This window comes from Camellia sinensis, chromosome 13 (assembly GCF_055761805.1).
Source record: "Camellia sinensis isolate YWXY chromosome 13, ASM5576180v1, whole genome shotgun sequence".
Classification (NCBI taxonomy): Eukaryota; Viridiplantae; Streptophyta; class Magnoliopsida; order Ericales; family Theaceae; genus Camellia; species Camellia sinensis.
Genome location: NC_138973.1, coordinates 99,965,804 through 99,986,310, shown reverse-complemented (window position 1 = coordinate 99,986,310; position 20,507 = coordinate 99,965,804). Strand labels below are relative to the sequence as shown.

At 34.2% G+C, this 20,507-nt stretch overlaps 2 protein-coding genes across 2 annotated transcripts; one reads left to right on the top strand and one right to left on the bottom strand.

Moving 5' to 3' along the window:
- Positions 1-824: 824 nt before the first annotated feature.
- On the bottom strand, positions 825-2,534 carry LOC145805591 (protein FAR1-RELATED SEQUENCE 5-like). Its single transcript, XM_082900755.1, has one exon. It carries the CDS (start codon positions 2,532-2,534, stop codon positions 825-827), a length of 1,710 nt encoding a protein of 569 aa, XP_082756881.1.
- Positions 2,535-15,688: 13,154 nt separating this feature from the next.
- On the top strand, positions 15,689-17,672 carry LOC145806339 (receptor-like protein kinase 5). The gene is made up of 2 exons (XM_082902978.1): positions 15,689-15,911; positions 16,979-17,672. Exons 1-2 carry the CDS (start codon positions 15,734-15,736, stop codon positions 17,401-17,403), a joined length of 603 nt encoding a protein of 200 aa, XP_082759104.1. The 5' UTR covers positions 15,689-15,733; the 3' UTR covers positions 17,404-17,672.
- Positions 17,673-20,507: the final 2,835 nt, after the last annotated feature.

Sequence of the window (20,507 nt, the reverse complement as noted above, 5' to 3'; positions counted from 1 at the left end):
AAGATGCCATAAAAGTAATCACCTAGAGACGTATCCGCATCAGTGAACACTGAATTTTGGACAACTTGTGCATCGCAACTACGCAAGTCATTAACATCCTTGCTCAACTGCACTGGAGACGTATCCACATTAGTGACAAAAAGTCGTCTCTTCACAGGGTGGATCTTACATGGCCTCATATTATTCTTGGGACGCTTCGGTGTAAAAGGGGTGGGAGTACCAATTGGATCATAATCATCGTATTCCTCAAACAAATTGCTACCCACTTGTCCCGTTTTATGATCGTTTTGGGGGCAAGTTCTCCTCGTGTGGCCGACGACCCTACATTGTCAAGTAAATCACCAATCATTAAAGAGAACAAAAATGCCAAGACTACCTCACAATAAAAAAATTAAGACACAAAGCACAATATAATGTATACCTGCAACATTGGCATCGCCTTGGCTTTCGAGGTTTAGCCATGTACGATCCCGCAGTATTCCCCTTCGTGTTCACTACTTTCGGATCCCCAACCCCAAATGGCGGTAGTGAACTTTTTCCTTCATCAACATTAGTTCCCTTGGCCATGCAAAGCTGCTTCATCCGACATGTCATAGTGAAAAATGCATTCCTAGCCTCTTTAAATCCTTCAGATGTTTGTGAGGCATAGTAACACATTTCAATAAAAAAGGAGCAAAGAACCCCAAAGCGTGTCTCCTGTGTGAGAGTGCTAGAGAATTGGGCTTGGCAATGTTGTTCACCAACCTTTCTTGCTTGCTTTGTCCAACGATGCATCACACAACCTGGGGGAATTTTAGTCATGTGTTCACATTTCATCACAGAAATCATATGGCTGCAAGGAGTCCAAAGAACTCAAACTTTTTGCAACTACATTTCATTATGCTAGTTGCGGGATGGTATGACACTTCCCATGTGGAACCAAATTCAGTGTACTTTGAAAATTTATTTATGCGATGATCGAACTCCTCTTTCCTTCCATCAAAAATGAACAATGCTTCCTCAATTATTTCATTACGAAACATTAAGAACAAACGTCTGGTAAAGATGGTTGCTGCATGTTTCTCTAGAGGCTGAAGTGTTGTGGTAAGACAAGGATCACTGTTGTCAGTTTTTGCCTCGGCATCCGCTTCTTTGTTCCGTAACCAATAAAGGGCCATGTCAAAACATCTAACAAATTCGAATAGTTTCAGTTTTCGTTTGAGGCGCTCATTGAAAAAAGCATGCATACCCTCACAACGCTGACTGCTCTTCATTCCAGCAAAAAAATGACCACGCAAATATGACTGAGCCCACATGCCTTTGTTGTTGTAGGTGTCTGATACCCACTTGTTATTTTGAAGGCCATATTTTCTAACCATCTTACTCCAAGCTTCCTCAAATACAACCTCATTCGCATCAAGATCCATGAGATGCTTGAAATGTCCCTCGAATCCATCAACTCGAACATTTCTCTTGGCATTTCTATGCATATGCCAATTACATAGACGATTCTTGGCACTCGGGAAGACTTTTTGTATTGCCTCACGCATGGCCATATCCCCATCTGTCAACACTGACACCAGTCTTTTGTTATCCATGGCCTCTAACAACTTCTGCAAAACCCATGTGTATGTTGCAATTGTCTCATCAACAAGCAAGCTGCATGCAAATATGGTGGTTTCAAAATGGTTATTGACCCCGGCGAAAATAACAAAAGGTTTGTTATATGCATTCGTTTTATAAGTTGTATCGAAGACCAACACGTCACCAAATGCAGCATAGTCTAGGCGAGACCTTGAATATGCCCAAAACAATTTGTCAACCCGATTCTCTTGATCCTTGTCATACTTGTAAAAGAAGTAAGGGTCAGCATCAGCTTTTGCACATAAGTAAGCCAAAGCACACTCCGCATCACCATCCTTCATTTCTACTTTGCGCTCGGCTTGAATATAATTGTGCAAATCCTTGTGAATAAAGCCCACGTTCGCGAAAGACCCAGATTGTTGCACCAACAAATCCATTATCTGGCTTGTCTTGACACCAACATCGTGCAAAGTCTTTACTTGAGCTTTGTCGGGGATCTTTACAAACCTATGCGACCGAAGAAATGGCACACATGGTGATGTTGCCAATGGATGGTTATGTTCCATGTTAAAGTGAGTGACAATGTATTTGCCTACATCGAGATTGTACCTTATGCGGAAATGAGCTTCACAACCAACTCTAGTCAATGCCCTGGCAGCTCTTTTTCGATCAATACGGGCCAAGTGTTGCTTTGCTCTTTGGCCTTGCCTTGAGCATACCCATTTTCTACTAAGAACCTTTGTTGCCTGCATTGTTCGCGTGTCTTTCCTAATGCTAAATCCCACAACTTTAGCATATTGATTATAGAAATCATTGGCATCCTCTTCTGAATTGAATTGCATTTCAAGAACATCACTCTTGGTTAAACTTTGAATAGGGTCATTTGCATGGGAACCTAATTCTTCTTTATTCCCACAAACTTCGTCATCTTCAAGCTTGTGCTCAAATTTGGTACATCCAAAAGGATCCATGATAACTACATCGAAAACAATACGAAAAGAATAACATTATCTTATAAAATGAATGAAAATTCCTAAAATCACATAAGAGAATTTTTAGGTATTTGGATTGCTCTAAAACACACCTGCAAGTATAACGTTATACACTGTCCAACTTTTATTCATACCTTAATCTATGTAAGTATCTTTTAGTAATTATATATGCAAGCAAAATTTGTATATCAAATAAAGGAAATAGTAAGAACTCATCATTTCGCTCACATTTTTATCTTTTTCTTTTTTTAATTTTTTTTTTATTTATAACAAATGCAAAGTTTTGGATATGTACAATGACACAATTATATATAAGGTACTCAGGCAATAGGTTTATTTTTGAATCTTTTGAGTCGTTATGCCCAAAGCTATTTTCTTATTTATTGAAATTCAGCAAACAATCTATTTGTTGAAATGTGACACATGTCACTCCGGCGACTTTTTCAACACCAATGACTTTTCCGACTTATCTTTACAACCAAATAAGATTTTTCCTTAGATCTAATACCTTATACACCTTTTAGGATGGACTTTCATCAAATTTTTCTTATAAAGGATTGGGTTTCTCTCAAAAATTCAAAAAAAATTTAGGACACAGCCCTGTCTACACTTTACATTTTATATTCCTGACACTGTTTTGAATGCCTAGAGTTTTCAGGGAAGTTTTGCCCACATTGAAAAAGACTTTAATTATTCTAATGTCAAACATAAAAGTCATGCGACTTTTGGAAAAAATTTGAATAATTATGTCCAATCCAAAAGACAAACCTCACATGAAAAGTGAGATACCAAATTTACCAAAAGTCATAGCCCTAAAATAAACTAAGACATAAGGGTTTGAATTTGGTCAGTGTACAAAGTATGAAATGAGTAAAGTGAAGGGGAGGTTAGGAAATCTATGTCATGGCAACAGTTTGTGGTTGTCGGTGAGCCAACTCTTCAACTTGGAAAAAAGCTGAATTCCCATATAACCAAAACTCTGTCCGTTTGCTTTTGTTGGTATATTTGAAGTTTAAAGGGCAAAGAGTTGCTGTTTTTTATGTGTTTGTGTGTTGTTGGAAGCTTCTATGACTCTCAAGATGCTTTTGAGAGAATGAGATAGTTTATATAGATAATTTACAAAGTTATGATACCTACTTAGAAAAAATAATTAAAAAATATTTATAATTTGAATGTCTGATATAAGTTAAACTTGGTTGCTCAGAAGGAAAATGATTTGCAAATAATTTCTTCTAAGAAACTTATACTCACTTCTTTTTGAGATTTAAAAAAAAAAAATGCTTAACTCACATTTTTAACATAATTACATTGGCGTCCCATTTAATAATGTTAAAATGACCGAAACTAATATAGATTGTAAGTAAGCACTAAAATAAACAATGATAAATATACACTTTAGTTAGAAAAAAGTGAATATTATATTTTCATTACTGACAAAAAAGGGCTTAATTGTTATCTAAATTAAAATTTCAAGGGAAACCAATATAATTATATCAAAAGTGTGGAACTAATTTGTCTTCTCATTTTACATCGCCTCCATACCTTATTCTCTCTACTACTTACAACACAATTTTGGAAGCAATTATTATATATGTAGAATCACTTGAAAATAAAATAAAATAAACACTCTAGAGGATTCATGCTTCGTCTGTGATGGGTGGCTGTAGGCAAAAATCTCAGTATAGAATTTTCAAATGTCTATCAAAATTAATGAATTTACTTGAACCAGACTCTCTTGTGATGTATTTGCCCTAGAGTTCTTTCTTTTCAAACATGTACATTTCTCTAGTCCCTCAAAATTATGTTTATTTTTGTCGTGGGTGGGAAGCAAAAGTATCAGTTCAGAATTTCCAGACATTTACATGTCATTCAACAAATTTGAGTTCAACCAAAAATGAATTCAATCTTTCTCTTGTGACATCATCTCCCTCTAAAATAAACAAATAAATTCAATAGCACACCCACCAATGCCCTGTTATCAATTAAAATAAACAAATAAATAAAAAAAGACAGCACAAATACATAAAATAGCACACCCGCCAGTGTCTTGCTATCAATTAAAATAAACAAATAAATAAAAAAAGGCAGCACAAATAAATAAAATAGCACACCCGCCAGTGCCCTGCTATCAATTAAAATAAACAAATAAATAAAAAAAGACAGCACAAATAAATAAAATAGCACACCCGCCAGTGCCCTGCTATCAATTAAAATAAACAAATAAATAAAAAAAAGATAGCACAAATAAATAAAATAGCACACCCGCCAGTGCCCTGCTATCAATTAAAATAAACAAATAAATAAAAAAAGACAGCACAAATAAATAAAATAGCACACCTGCCAGTGCCCTGCTATCAATTAAAATAAACAAATAAATAAAAAAGACTGCACAAATAAATAAAATATCACACCCGCCAGTGCCCTACTATCAATTAAAATAAACAAATAAATAAAAAAAGACAGCACAAATAAATAAAATAGCACACCCGCCAATACCCTGCTATTAATTAAAAGCAAAGAAATTAAAAAACACACCTTCTAATGCAACCGCTAGAGAGGAAGGGATGGAGGAGGTATAGCTTTACTTCTACGTTAAGATGGAGAAATTGAGGACATATGACAAACAAAAACAGAACATTAAAATAGATTAGTAAAGAAGACAATACGTAAGGAAATTAATAATTGTGGGGAGAAAAGAAAGAATCTATGTACGAAAAATATTATTTTGCACATCTTTTGACATTAACAAACTGCATAAACAATAACAGAGATGAAAGTTTACTACCTTTGTTCAAAGTCTCAATAACCATTACATAAATAAACACTTAAACAAATGTACCACAACCAACCGTTTGACCACTTCAACAAAAAATTAAATAAAAATATATACAAAAAAAAAAATTATTTGATTGGATGAATTATTGGATTATTGATAGATCATAACTTGGTTAATTTCGTAGTAGTTTCCTGTGTCAAAGGTGAAGCTATGTAGCTTCTAAATGGATGGACTATTGGATTATTTTTTTTGAAAACTTTCTATCCGGCCTATTGAACTATTGGACTACTGGATTTGGATTATTTTTATTGGATTTTCTGATCTTGATAGAACTTTCATGCTGTGTTTAGATCATGGATATGAGTAGAAATTTGAAAAGGAAATGGAAAAATGTGGGTGAAATGTCGATGAACTATAATTACATTCAACACACCTTTTTCCCTTTCCCTTTCTCTTTCCCTTTCCATTTCTAAATCCCTAGCTAAATCCATGATCCAAACATAACATTCAGGAAATATGATGGTTTCAACGTTATAGAAAGCAAAGCACATTCACATAATTTTCTTCTTCTTTTGTGATAATTTATTATTTTCCAAAAAAATTCAAAATATAAAAAAAAATGTGGGAGTGTATTTTCCAAATGATTTGAGCCAACATCAATCCATATGTTATAGTTACATGAAGTTATATATCATAAAGTGAGTAATTATAAATTACAGCAATTATGGCTTTGGTTATAATTCTGGCTTAACATAAATTATTTTTACGTAGAAAAGTTCCTAGAATTTGAATGTTTGGTATAGATTTAACTTGATGTGTTGTGAACCACACCCTATATCAATGAAGATCATTGATGATGCTAATAATGACAACTATTATGACATATTGGTAGTTTACCCTTTTATTTGTTATTGGGTTCAATGTGATGATAATGAAAGCATTTTATTTTATTTTTACTTAAATTACTTCATTTTTGACACATGGTGGCATAGGCAGCATCAGAGCTAATTCGAAGTTCTGTTGAGCCAATTCTCGTACAATATAGATCAGTTATCTTATCATCTCTCAAGTTTTCAAAGTTGACTCTTGGTACTATGGCTGCACAATTCACAGGTTTGTTTGATTTCTATTTGATCTTTGATGAGGAAGTTTAACTAATTTTTAACTAGTTAAATAAGGGAGTTTAATTAATTTTTATCCCAATGCTTTCATGGATTTTGGAAAGAATTGTACTTCTCAATTTACAATTACATTCTTCAGAGAAAATCAAATGAGAAAAGAATGGCCTATCAGATTGGATTGGTCTAAAGTTATTGCACATTAGCAAGTCAGAATTCACTCCACAACTTCTATTTCTTTAATCTTCAAAAATATATATATTTTATTTTTCACTTTATGGAATTATTATGGCCAGAGGTAGAGTCAATCATCTTCAAGAATAGACACAAGAATTGAAGGAAATAATTTAAATTTATTTGGACCATTAATTTTTTTTATTTTTAATCTTTTTTAAGGGATTGATAGAAAATTGTTGATCTTTTTAGGAGTTCCAATTATTGAAGGCGATGCTAAGGGAATCACGATGGAATTGAAAATGCAATGGGATGGAAAGTATCATACTTGATGTTAAAACTAGAGTCGGCATTGGATTACCTACACAGGTGATCTTCAACTTATTTCTCATATCAATAAAACTTTTTCCTAGTAGCAAAACTATTACAAAACTACTCTAAAATTTATTTGATTTTCACTTTTTATTTATTTATTTATTTATTTATTTATTGTGTATATAGTACTTCTAATACTTATTTTACAAATCTATTTTGTTCAAAAATTGGACAAATTTTGAATTACTCATATATGAACTTGCAGATTATTGAGAATTGGAAGATTCAAAATTTATTATGCTCAAAACCTAAACAAATTTAGAACCAACTCAGCTATGAACTTGCAGATTTTGAATGTTTTAGTTAAAAACAAAATAATTCATGTTGCCCAACCAAACAGGCTCTAAGTTGAACAATTCCTCTGTCATTCAGCATCTTAGCAAAAGTAAAAAAAGCATAGTCATCAATTTATTTAATGCCTAAAATGTATTGAAAACCCGTAAACTAATAGCTCTTTCCAAATTCAATCAATGAACCAAACTGAAAGAAAACCAGTAACATAGACAATAAGATAAGCCAAAACCACTAACAAAATGCGCAAGCAATGATGCTACCAATTCCCATTGTCAATTGTCAATTATACAAGTTTAAGAGAACTATTAAAGATCATGAAACATATGGTAAAAAGGTATATTGGCTAAGCATCAATGCATAATAATACTTCAAAAATCGCCCGCGATGCCAACTATATAAGATGATGATACTAATAGACACCACTTAAAACCCATCAAAATTCATGGTCTCACTTTTTCTTTTTCTTTTTTAAAAAAGTCAATTACAAAAAAGCAAAAGCACCAAAATCACACTTAAAATGAAAAAGGTCCACCCCATTCAATAATGCACTTGGCTTCATTGAGACAATTAGCATCAGATGCTCATACGTACATACAAATATACAAATACAAATCTATACAACATAAACTAAAAATAACAGCATACATAAACACGTATAATATAATCAAATAAAAAGAGATAGAAACACTAGCTTCATGAAGTGAGTAAAAAGATCTGAGAAAGGAAAATGAGCAAAAAACTCACAACTCCAGTTGGAGAATAGGTTGTGACAGTGAACTTGTGGTCGCTCTAGTAGTCCTTGTAGAGAAGATCTAGCATAAAAATTAAACAATTAAATCACTCAAAATATACAATCAACACACCAATAACTCAATAAGAAACATAGATACATGATTCATACACGTATACACAGAGAGAGAGAGGGAGAGAGAGAGAGAGAGAGAGAGAGAACCTCGTGCTTTCTTGCCAATTTCAGTGTAAAGACCAGGACCTTTGGCCATGATTTCCTGTAGAAATGGAGACCAAAAAACACAGAATCGAGAGAGAGAGAGAGAGAGAGAGAGAGAGAGAGAGAGAGAGAGAGAGATCTGTTCCAACCAAACAACGCAGAGATGCGATTTAGGGCTATATATATAAAACCAGAAATCCCTACTTCTTCAGACTTTTCTTAATGGTGTGTGCGACGACTGCTTCTTCTTTGCAGAATCTAGACCGTAGATTTTAACGAGAAGGAGTGACAGGGTAGGACTTGGAGGCCAGGCAACATCGGAAGATCTGCTGCTGCTCCAACGCTGCTTTCCTCCCCCGACGACGACGCTAGCTTTGAGATTGGGGATGGGGAGGGAATCGAAAAAAAAGGGGCGGGAATAAAAAATTAAAAATAAAAAAGATTTTTTTTTTGATCAGAAATGAAATTTAAATAACAAAATAATCTCGTTTAATTTTTTTTTTTTTTTTTTTTGCGACGAGGGTTGCCGTCGTCAAAATATTTTTTATTTTTTGTTAAAATATATATTTTTTTGTAGTTAATGAATTTTTAAAAAAAAAATTCCTTTTTTTTAGTTAGTAAGATTGAAAATTTATTTGTTTTATTTTTATTTTAATGAAAAAAAATATTATTATTTTTTATTTGGTAGAAGTAGGGGTAATATTTTAATGAAAAATATTTCCACTAAAATAAAAGTTAATTTTTTGTGGTCAATAAAAAATATTTTTCTGCGGCCCATTTTTTTTTTGTTATTAAAAATCATGAACTAATTTTTTGTGGTAGAGAAGAGGGAGCGGCAGTAGTGGTGAAGGTGGTGGATAAGAGATGATGGTGGTGGTGGTGGTGATGGCGAAGGAGATTAGTGGTGAAGCTGTGGTAGCGATAGAGTAGATGGAATGGCAGGGGTGAAGGAGAGGTAATGGTAGTAGTAGTGGTAGTGGTGGTAATGGTGGTAGTGGAGTGGTGGCAATGGTAGTAGTAATGGTAGTCGTAGAGGTGAAGTGGCGACAGTGGTAGTAATGGTGGTGGTGGAATGGCGTTTGCAGTAGTGGTGAAGGTGGTAAAGGAGATGGGTGGTGAGAGAAAGATAGAGAGATGAGTGAGAGACAAATAAATGAGAGAGACAGAGACATAGTGATGAGCGAGAGAGAGACAAAGTGGTCGCTAAAAGTAAATTTTCTTGTAGTAGATAGATAAATCGAGAGGGAGCTCAATAAATAGAGAAGACGGAAGGGAGAGAGTGAGCAACGCGAACACAGTGGAGGGTGAGAGAGAGAGAGAGAGAGAGAAAGAGAAGGGAGAGAGAGGGAGAGAGAGACAAAAAGATAAAGAGATAGAGAGTGAGAGACAGAAAAAAAGACAGAGAGATAAGAGATATGAACGAGATAGACAGAGAGAAAGAGAGATAGAGAGAAGAGAGATGAGGGAGAGAGACATAGAGAGAAGAAAGATGAACGAGAGAGATAGAGAGAAGAGAGATGAGCGAAAAACACAAGGAGAGAAAAGAGATGAGAGAAGAGATAGATGAGTGAAAGACACAGAAAGATAGAGAGAGAGATTGACAGAGAGAGAAGAGTGATGAGTGTGAGAGAGAAAGAGAAGAGAGAGAGGAAGATGAAAAAATGGGTGAAAAGATATAGACAGAGAGAGAGAGAGAGAACAAAAAAGAACGAAAAGAGATAAACGAGAGAGAGACAAGGAGAGATGAGCGAGAGAGAGAGAAAAGAGAGATGAGAGAGATAAACAGAAGAGAGATTGACGAAAGACACAAAGAGAAACAGAGAGACAGACAGACAAACAAAGAAGAGTGACGAATGAGAGAGAAAAAGAAGAGAGACAAAGACAGAGACACAGAGAGAAAGAGAGAGACAGACAGATAGAGAAGAGTGATGAGTGAGAGAGAGAGAGAGAGAGAGAGAAGAGAGACAGAGAAAGAGATAGGAAGATGAAAAAATGGGTGAAAAGAGAAATGTTCAAAAGAGTAAGACTACGTCTTTTTTTTTTTTTTTTTTTTTTTTTGGTGACAGAAAAATAACGTTGCATTTATTTAAACCATTTTGTGACTATATATATATGAAGCCGTGTCAAAGCCACAATATATATATATATATATATATTTATTTTTTGTGCAACGGTACCTATTACGGTTGCAAAAAACTATTCTTTTTTTTTTTTTTTGCGGTTGCAGCTGGTACCGTCACAAAAACTCTATTTTTTGCAACGGCAAGTTGTGCCGTCTCAAAATGTCACATTTTTTTGCGACAGCAAGTTGTGCCGTCTCAAAAAGTCACATTTTTTTTGCGACGGCAAGTTCTGCCATCTCAAAAGGTCACATTTTTTGCGACAACAAGCTGTGCCGTCTCAAAAAGTCACATTTTTTTGCGAAGATAAGTTGTGCCGTCTCAAAAGGTCACATTTTTTGCAACGGCAAGCTGTGCCGTCTCAAAAAGTCACATTTTTTAGCGACGGCAAGTTATGCCGTCTCAAAAGATCACATTTTTTGCGACGGCAAGCTGTGCCGTCGCAAAAAGTTTCGTCTTTTAAGCCCACTTTTCTTGTAGTGATGTGAGAGGGGTGGTATTTATAAGACTTGGGAGGGAGGAGTTAATTTATATATATAAAAAAATAAAATAAAATAAAAATTGATTGTTGGTGGAATTAACGGTTATATGACTCTTTCAAATTGTTTTGATTTAAATTTTTGACCATTGCACTGACAAGAGAGGCAGGGAGCCATTGGGGTCGAGTTGAGCCAGATGGAGAAGAAAATTTCGGGGCGAGCTCACGGGATGGGTCACACTCCATAACACCAAGGTCGGGCCGGGCTCTAGAACACAAATCTTAGGTTGGGTTTAGGCTCGAGCCTAGTTCTGCCTACCCAGGGCGCGAGCGGACTTAGGGTGTGCCGCGAGCTCGTGGGCCAAATTTACACCCCTATACGTGGGTAGTGGTTATGGGATATATGATTAGTGGTTATGATAAATGAGATATTGATTATGAAACAATGGGTGTTGGTTATGAGATGTGGTTATAACATACGCGGGTAAAGGAAATGAGATATATGATTAGTGATTATGAGATATGTGATTTTGGTTATGAGCAGAGTGGTATAGTTATAAGTCAAAGAGTGTTTGGTTATGAGATATGTGATTAGTAGTTATGATATATGTGATGTTGGTTATGAGATATGTGGGTAATGGTTATGAGCAAAGTGGTGGCAAAGGGTGTTTGGTTATGCTATATGTGTTAGTGGTTATAAGATATATGGGTAATAGTTATGAGCACAGTGGTGTCAAAGGGTGTTTGGTTATGCTATATGTGTTAGTGGTTTATGAGATATGTGAGTAATGGTTATGAGCAAAGTGATGTCAAAGGTGGTTTATGAGATATGTGAGTAATGGTTATGAGCAAAGTGGTGTCAAAAGGGTGTTTGGTTATACTATATGTATTAGTGGTTATGAGATATGTGAGTAATGGTTATGAGTAAAGTGGTGTCAAAGGGTGTTTGGTTATGCTATATGTGTTAGTGGTTATGAGATATGCGAGTAATGGTTATGAGCAAAGTGGTGTCAAAGGGTGTTTGGTTATGCTATATGTGTTAGTGGTTATGAGATATGTGGGTAATGCTATGAGTGGTTATGAGATATGTGGGTAATGGTTATGAGTAAAGTGGTGACAAAGGGTGTTTGGTTATACTATATGTGTTAGTGGTTATGAGATATGTCGGTAATGGTTATGAGTGGTTATGAGATATGTGGGTAATGGTTATACTATATGTGTTAGTGGTTATGAGATATGTGGGTAATAGTTATGAGTGGTTATGAGATATGTGAGTAATGGTTATGAGCAAAGTGGTGTCAAAGGGTGCTTGGTTATGCTATATGTGTTAGTGGTTATAAGATATGTGGGTAATGGTTATGAGCAAAGTGGTGCCAAAGGGTGTTTGGTTATGCTATATGTGTTAGTAGTTATGAGATATGTGAGTAATGGTTATGAGCAAAGTGGTATCAAAGAGTGTTTGGTTATGCTATATGTATTTGTGGTTATGAGATATGTGAGTAATGGTTATGAGCAAAGTGGTGTCAAAGAGTGTTTGGTTATGCTATATGTGTTAGTGGTTATGAGATATGTGGGTAATGGTTATGAGCAAAGTGGTGTCAAAGGATGTTTGGTTATGCTATATGTGTTAGTGGTTATGAGATATGTGGGTAATGGTTATAAGCAAAGTGGTGTCAAAGGGTGTTTGGTTATGCTATATGTGTTAGTGGTTATGAGATATGTGAGTAATAGTTTTGAGCAAGGTGGTGTCAAAAGGTGTTTGGTTATGCCATATGTGTTAGTGGTTATGAGATATGTGGGTAATGGTTATGAACAAAGTGGTGTCAAAGGGTGTTTGGTTATGCTATATGTGTTAGTGGTTATGAGATATGTGGCTAATGGTTACGAGCAAAGTGGTGTCAAAGGATATTTGGTTATGCTATATGTGTTAGTGGTTATGAGATATGTGGGTAATAATTATGAGCAAAGTGGTGTCAAAAGGTGTTTGGTTATGCTATATGTGTTAGTGGTTATGAGATATGTGGGTAATGGTTATGAGTGGTTATGAGATATGTGGGTAATGGTTATGAGCAAAGTAGTGTCAAAAGGTGTTTGGTTATGCTATATGCGTTAGTGGTTATGAGATATGTGGGTAATTGTTATGAGTAAAGTAGTGTCAAAAGATGTTTGTTTATGGCATATGTGTTAGTGGTTATCAGATATGTGGATAATGGTTATGAGTGGTTATGAGATATGTGGGTAATGGTTATGAGCAAAGTGGTGTCAAAGGGTGTTTGGTTATGCTATATGTGTTAGTGGTTATGAGATATGTGGGTAATGGTTATGAGTGGTTATGAGATACGTGGGTAATGGTTATGAGTAAAGTGGTGTCAAAGGGTGTTTGGTTATACTATATTTGTAAGTGGTTATGTGATATGTGGGTAATGGTTATGAGTGGTTATGAGATATGTGGGTAATGGTTATGAGCAAAGTGGTGTCAAAGGGTATTTGGTTATGCTACATGTGTTAGTGGTTATGAGATATGTGGGTAATAATTATGAGTGGTTATGAGATATGTGAGTAATGGTTATGAGCAAAGTGGTGTCAAAGGGTATTTGGTTATGCTATATGTGTTAGTAGTTATGAGATATGTGGGTAATGGTTATGAGTAAAGTGGTGTCAAAGGGTATTTGGTTATGCTATATGTGTTAATGGTTATGAGCAAAGTGGTGTCAGAGGGTGTGGTTATGCTATATGTATTAATGGTTATGAGTTATGAGATATTGGTTATGTGACTAGTGATTGTGAGATATGTGATGTTGGTTATTAGATATGTGATTAGTAGTTATGAGATATGTGATGTTGGTTATGATCAAAGTGATGGGGTTATGAGCAAAAAGGTGTTAATTATAAGATATGTGATTAGTGGTTATGAAATATGTGATATTGGTTATGACAAAAAGGTGTTGGTTACGAGATACGTAACTAGTGGTTATGAGATATGTGATGTTGGTTATGACTCAAAGGGATTGGTTATGAGATGTGGTTATGAGGTATGTGATCAATTGTTATGAGATATGTGATATTTGTTATGATCAAAGTGGTGTTGGTTATGAGATATGTGATTATGATTATGAAATATGTGATATTAGTTATGAACAAAATGGTGTTGGTTATGAGATGTGGTTATGAAATATGTGATATTAGTTATGAACAAAATGGTTTTGGTTATGAGATGTAGTTATAGCTAAGTTATGATCAATTTGATTATAGTTATGAAGAAATATGATTTTAGCTCATAACTATAAAAAGTGACCTGTTTAGCAGGTCACTTTTAATGATGTGGCTCAATCCTAACCATTGATTATGTATGTACTTTACATTTTTTATACAAAATGTACTATAGATTTTCCCCTTTGGGGGACCCGCATGATAGTGGAAGCCGCCATCCTCGTTCTGTTCCTTGCCATAATTATAATTTTCGTTTTGTCATAAAGTTCCAAAATTCGGGCCTTTATTATTTCTCGCGTAACGGCCGACCGTGCTTCTCTTTCTACATGAGTTAAAGTTATTAGCAAAAAATTCCTAAGAATTTTTGGAGGTTGCTGAGCTATGTCTATGGCTATGGCACAAAGGCTTGCTCAACTTGGAGAAGAAATCGAACGCGTCGAGAACCAGCTCCGCGAACGCCGGAGGCTCCTCTTCGCCTTTTGGCGATACCTACCAAAAGACCAAATAATAAGGGAAGCCGAGCTCAGGCTCCAAATGCTGCGAGCTGCACAGCACTCGCTCATTCTCTCATTGGCATTGTGGTTCCGCGGTGGCCCAAGAAATTAGAAGAAATTAACACGTGCTTATCTTTTCGTGTTTTGTAATCGAGCAAGACACTTGCTTAAATAATTACAATTCCCCAAGAATTGACAACACTTTCTCAATTGACAACTCTCCTGCTCGATGGGAATCTATTTTCCGGTCATCTTCCATCAGATATTGTCTCATGGAAGTCGCTTACCACTCTGAATCTCAGTCGAAACCAACTCTCGGGGTCAATTTCTGCCAAACTTGGTTCTTTACCAAGCCTCACTGTTTTGGACTTGTCAAGGAATGAGTTCTCAGGTCAAATTCCAACTCAGATTGGCCATTTAAAGCTAACTTCCCTCAATTTGTCTTCCAACTGTCTCACTGGAAAAATCCCAGCTGAGTTTGAAAATACCCTTTTCAATGCCAGCTTCTTGAACAACACCGGTCTTTGTGGAAGCAATCCATCACTCGGCCTTGAGATCTGCTCTTTTGTGGAAGCAATCCATCACTCGGCCTTGAGATCTGCTCTTCTAGATTTGAAAACTCGAGCAAAATATCCTCCAGGCTTCTCGCTATAATCATAGTTATAGCAACAGTCTTACTTGCATCAGCTACACTACTCACATTCTTTCTAATTAAAACTTGCTGGAAAAATGAACACAAATCAGTTTCCAAGTGGGAGCTCACTTACTATCACAAATTGAATTTGCGTTTCAAAGAGTCAGACATTTTGTCAAATTTGACTGAAAATAATGTGATCGGAAGTGGTGGGTCGGGCAAAGTATATCGTGTTGAGTTGAACTGTTCAAGTGAAATTGTAGCAGTTAAGAGGATTCAGAATATCAAGAAGTTGGATCAAAATGTCAAGAAGCAATTCCTAGCAGAAGTTGAGATATTGGGCACGATTCGCCATTCCAACATAGTGAAATTGTTGAGTTGCATTTTTAGTGAGACTACAAAACTTCTTGTTTATGAGTACTTGGGAAACCATAGCTTGGATAGTTGGCTCCATGGAAAAAAGAGGTAAAGAATATCGGATTCAGACCACGGTGCTGTCTTGGATTGGCCTAAGCGGTTGAAAATTGCTGTGGGAGCTGCCCGAGGGCTATGCTACATGCACCATGACTGCAAACCTTCAGTAATTCATCGAGATGTGAAATCGAGCAATATTCTGTTGGATTCTCAGTTCAATGCAAAAGTTGCAGATTTCGGCCTAGTCAAGATATTGGCAAAGCATGGAGGGCCTAATACGATGTCAACTGTGGTTGGCTCTTTTGGGTACATTGCTCCAGGTAATTAACATATAAATTGATTTATTTTTAACTTATTTTTGTCTTTAATGGATTATTTTAAAAAAATAAAAATAAAGTTAAATGTTTTTTTTTTTGTTTTTTTTTTTTTACATTTTTTAATTCATTTTTAAAATGGTTTATTTTTATCATTAATAACTTTGTTCAAATAACTAAAAATTAAATCACTTAGCTGCAAATTGCAGTTGGATTTGGTGGGGGCCAAGTTAAAAAAAAAATTTAATGTAAAAGTTGTTTTGAAATTGGTTTATCAAAGACGAAAATATGTTATATCTTGTAAAAAGAAATTGAAAAAGTTTGACCTTTTTAACAAAATATGCCATGAGTTTTTAATTTTGTCAATTTAAACAATAATCTTTTGATTTATTTTTTAAATGTAAACTATCAACCTATTTCCGTTAAGCAAAACTTATAGAAAAATAATATTTTAGACATTAAACTCAATGTAAATGTACATAAATATCTAAAATATATTTCTTTCATTGAATTTAATGAGTAAAATACTTATTTTTTTCTTCATCAATTTACCTTAACAAAAAATCGGCAAATGATTTAGATTCAAACAATCAAAAGATTATAGTCTAAATTTATAAATTTAAAAACTCGGTTTATTTTGTTACAAAAGTCAAACTCTGATTTATTTATTTATATTTTTTTGTAATGTTTCCAAAAATTTAAATCTTGGTTCCACATCACAGTAAAAGTTAATTGGGAGCTGAGTTAAAAATTAAGAAAATGTGGCAAAATTTTGAAACAATCTACTATAGATGAAAATAAGTTAATTTTTTTCGAAAAACTCCTAAAAGGTTTACTTATTTTTGTCTTTGATTTTTTTTTTTAATTTAAAATTTTGTAGCTTTGTCTAGTCTAGATTGATGTAAAATCTAAAAACGAAAAAAATTACCTCAAAGTTGTAAAAAGTTCACTAAAACAAAAAAATATAAGACAAAAAAATAAGTCAACTTATAAGCTATGACTAAAAGAATCCTAAAATTTATTTTGCATTAATTGTTTTGGCATTCATATTTTAAATTATATATGACTTTCAGAGTATGCTGGGACAAGCAGAGTGAATGAAAAGATTGATGTCTATAGCTTCGGTGTTGTCCTTCTAGAACTAGTTACTGGTAGGAAAGCCAACGATGAAAATGAAGATAGGTGCCTCGCCGATTGGGCATTTCAATATTACAATCGAAAAGGAAACCACTTAGTTGATGCCCTGGATGAGAAGATTACAGAACCTCATTATTTGAATGTAATGACTTGTGTTTTCAAGCTTGGGATCTTTTGCACTGGCCCACTTCCGACAAATAGGCCTAGCATGAAGGAGGTTTTACAAATCTTGCTCAAATGCAGCCATCAATCAGGATTTGGAGGGGGTAATGTTGGGAGTAACAGTTCTGACTTCTCTAATGATTTTAGGCAGGGGAGCATTTTTGAAGGAGAGGATGGTAGTTTGTTGTCCATTGTTTAGTTACTCTTTTCATTATTGACTATTGCATAAGCATTCGCAATTACTACCTTAAGAAATCACTTCGTCTGGTGCCCTTCGCCGGTTTATTCCTTCCTCGAGCAGAGCAGCAATATGGCAGGATCGCCCTTGTAAAACAAATGAAATTGCTCATTCTAGGCTTGTGAAAAACTATTTCAAGATCAACTCACCAGATAAATAAGCTAAACTCAAACTCATTTTAAAGTTTCGTTAAGTGTTTTTTTTTTTTTTTTCCTTCTAAAGATTGATCAATCTACTACTGAATCTAAGCTTACATGCTATAAAAATCAAACTTTTAAAGTATGATTCATTATTAATTCGATCAAAACTCATTTAAGATTGACTTGAAGAAATATAAATTTGTCAAGTTTGTAATCAAATTTAAATAATCTATTATTCGACTCATTTACACCTTACATAAGCAACTATTTAACATGGTAGTTGATGAGAAATAGTTAGATTTAGCAAGCTATGTGGCCAATCACCATCAACCGTAACTTGGGTGGTATCTTTTGCTTCATTAATGCTGTGTTTGGTTGAGGAAAAAGGTATGTGAAATTAGGTGAAATGTAAGTATATTTTATTCATATTTCACCTAGCTTTTCCCTTTTCCTTTCCAAATCCCCTAACCAAACACAGCGTAATAGAACTTCAGGGCCCGAATTAGCCGAAGTACACGTAGGTTAACCCAAATAATCGATTAAAAAAAAAAATACACTTATTTTTCTTGTGAAAGGAAGGCATACACACGCATCAAATAAGAGATGAGAGTTGTGTTTTTTTTTTCTTAATTTTATTTTATTTTGTTTTTTTTTTTTTTAAAGATGCTTGAAACTAGCAAGTGGATAACATCTCCACAAAGAAATCAGAACTCTTATCTCCCAAGAGTACACATACGACCTCTATTAATACCTACAAATTTTTGAAGAAATTATAAAAGAATTTCAGAATTGGAGTCTTACAACAAAATAAATATTGAATTTTAATTTTGTCAATTTAAACCTTAATATTGTAATTTTTGTCCATCTAAATTATTTGCATATTTTTTGATAAGTAAAAGTGATTAAAAATGACATTTTTAGTTATTAAACTCAATGAAAAATAATATTTAAGACATTTTCAATATACCTATATTGAGTATAATGACTAAAATATTATTTTTCCATCACTTTTATTGAATGAACATATGCAAATGATTTAAATTGAAAGCAAATCAAAAAATTAGAATTTAAATTGACAAAATAAAAAATTTAAGATTTATTTTAGAGATTGTTAGGTTTTTGTAATTGGCAATCCCATTTGATGAAACTTCTTTCATTTATAATTTTATTTGCCTTTTTGTTTCAATGAAGCTATGAGTGCTTATATACCAATCTAACCCAAGTTGTGCCCGTGTAGAGGAATTTGTGCTAACATTCAGTATTTTTTGTTTGTCACTTCGCTGACTATAATGACTAAAGTTGTTTGACCGCTTGAGCGGTCATTTGTTGCCCTCAAGTGGTGGAGTGGTTCATCCAGTATTTTAGTCTGCATTCAAAAATTAGTGAAAGGTCCATCCTTTGTGAAATAATTTGGTGAGTATCTTTTTGTTAGTTTTTTAGGACATTTTGTTTCTAATTTTACCCCTTAATTTATGTGTTGACTTTTTTTTATTTGTTGACATTTGTTGACTATCTGTTCAATTTTTTTTTCTATCTGTTCAAAATGTTTCCCTATCTATTCAATTTTTTCTCCTTATCTGTTCAAATCCATTTGTCGAAATATTATTATTTGTTTAAAACTTTGTTACTGAAATACAGCAAAGCCACTATCTGTTCAAAATAGCAAAACCAAACACACCTCACCTCTAGAATTTTCTTTCCTAGGAACCAAACAACATGAAATACATACTTAGAGAAATCTAAGAGATACTGTTGAAATTCACAAACTTATTTTTCTATCTGTTGAAATTTTCCACCACCAATACTCAAATATAAAACAGATATATATAGAGAGAGGGTAGAGAGGGAGGTGATATCTGTCAACCTCAACACCATCTTCAAGGGTTAAAAAAAATTCAAAATCAGATGAAACTAGACCAAACAGACCTAAAGCACTCTAAATAACTAATCAACAGCAGCCTAGTAACCCCCATCCCCACTCCTACCCCTATCCTCACCCCCAAATCAACCATCCGTCATCATCTCCTCCATTACAATCAAGCAATTCCACAGCTTCTCCTACAAAATCAATACTCAATTTGCAATCACATCAAAGATAAATAAAAATAAATATATATGTATGTGTATGTGTGTATATGCTTCTTACTTCATTTACATATTCACAAGAAGCAATCGTAGCTCTGAAACAGGGAAATTGCAGAGGAAACAACTCTTGAGAAGCATAAAGAAGTGCTGATGTAGCTATTATCGGTGGTTTATACTCTAAGGCCATGTTTGTTTGGATGGAGATGAGCTTGGGATTGGACTAATAGCTCAATAAAATTATTAATCTGATGTTTGGTTAAACAATGGATTCATTATTTTAAACTTGACTATTAGTTAAGATAGGATACATAATCCAACGGATTCGTAATCTTAGGACTATTAGTCATGGGAATGCTAATCCAGTCCGCCCAAACAAACATGGCCTAAAAGCTTGATTTCTATGGTTAAAACAAGCATTAAAATTAGATTTCAAGCTATTTTGTGTATATAGCGAGAATTGAGAATAAAATTGATTATGGTAATGCGATTTGAAGATAATTTTTAAAGCTTGGTCTTTGAGTGATTGAGCCAATGTTGGATCTTCGACCAAAAAAATAATAAAGAACAAAAAGAATACTTGACCAGATTTGTTATGTGATGGGAACCAATAGTTAACAAAAGTGAAAATTAAAATTGAAATAGAAAAACCAAACCACTAGAAAAAACCATTTAAATATAAAACTTTAAGCACTAAAAAATTAACTAGTGAGGTGCTGAGGTATATGCCTATATATATAATTACAAAACTATTAATAGTGCCAACATAGTGACTAGCAACTGATGTCTGATGCATAAATTATTGGACACTGGCCCTCTTTTGTGAAGCCTTTTTTTTAAAAG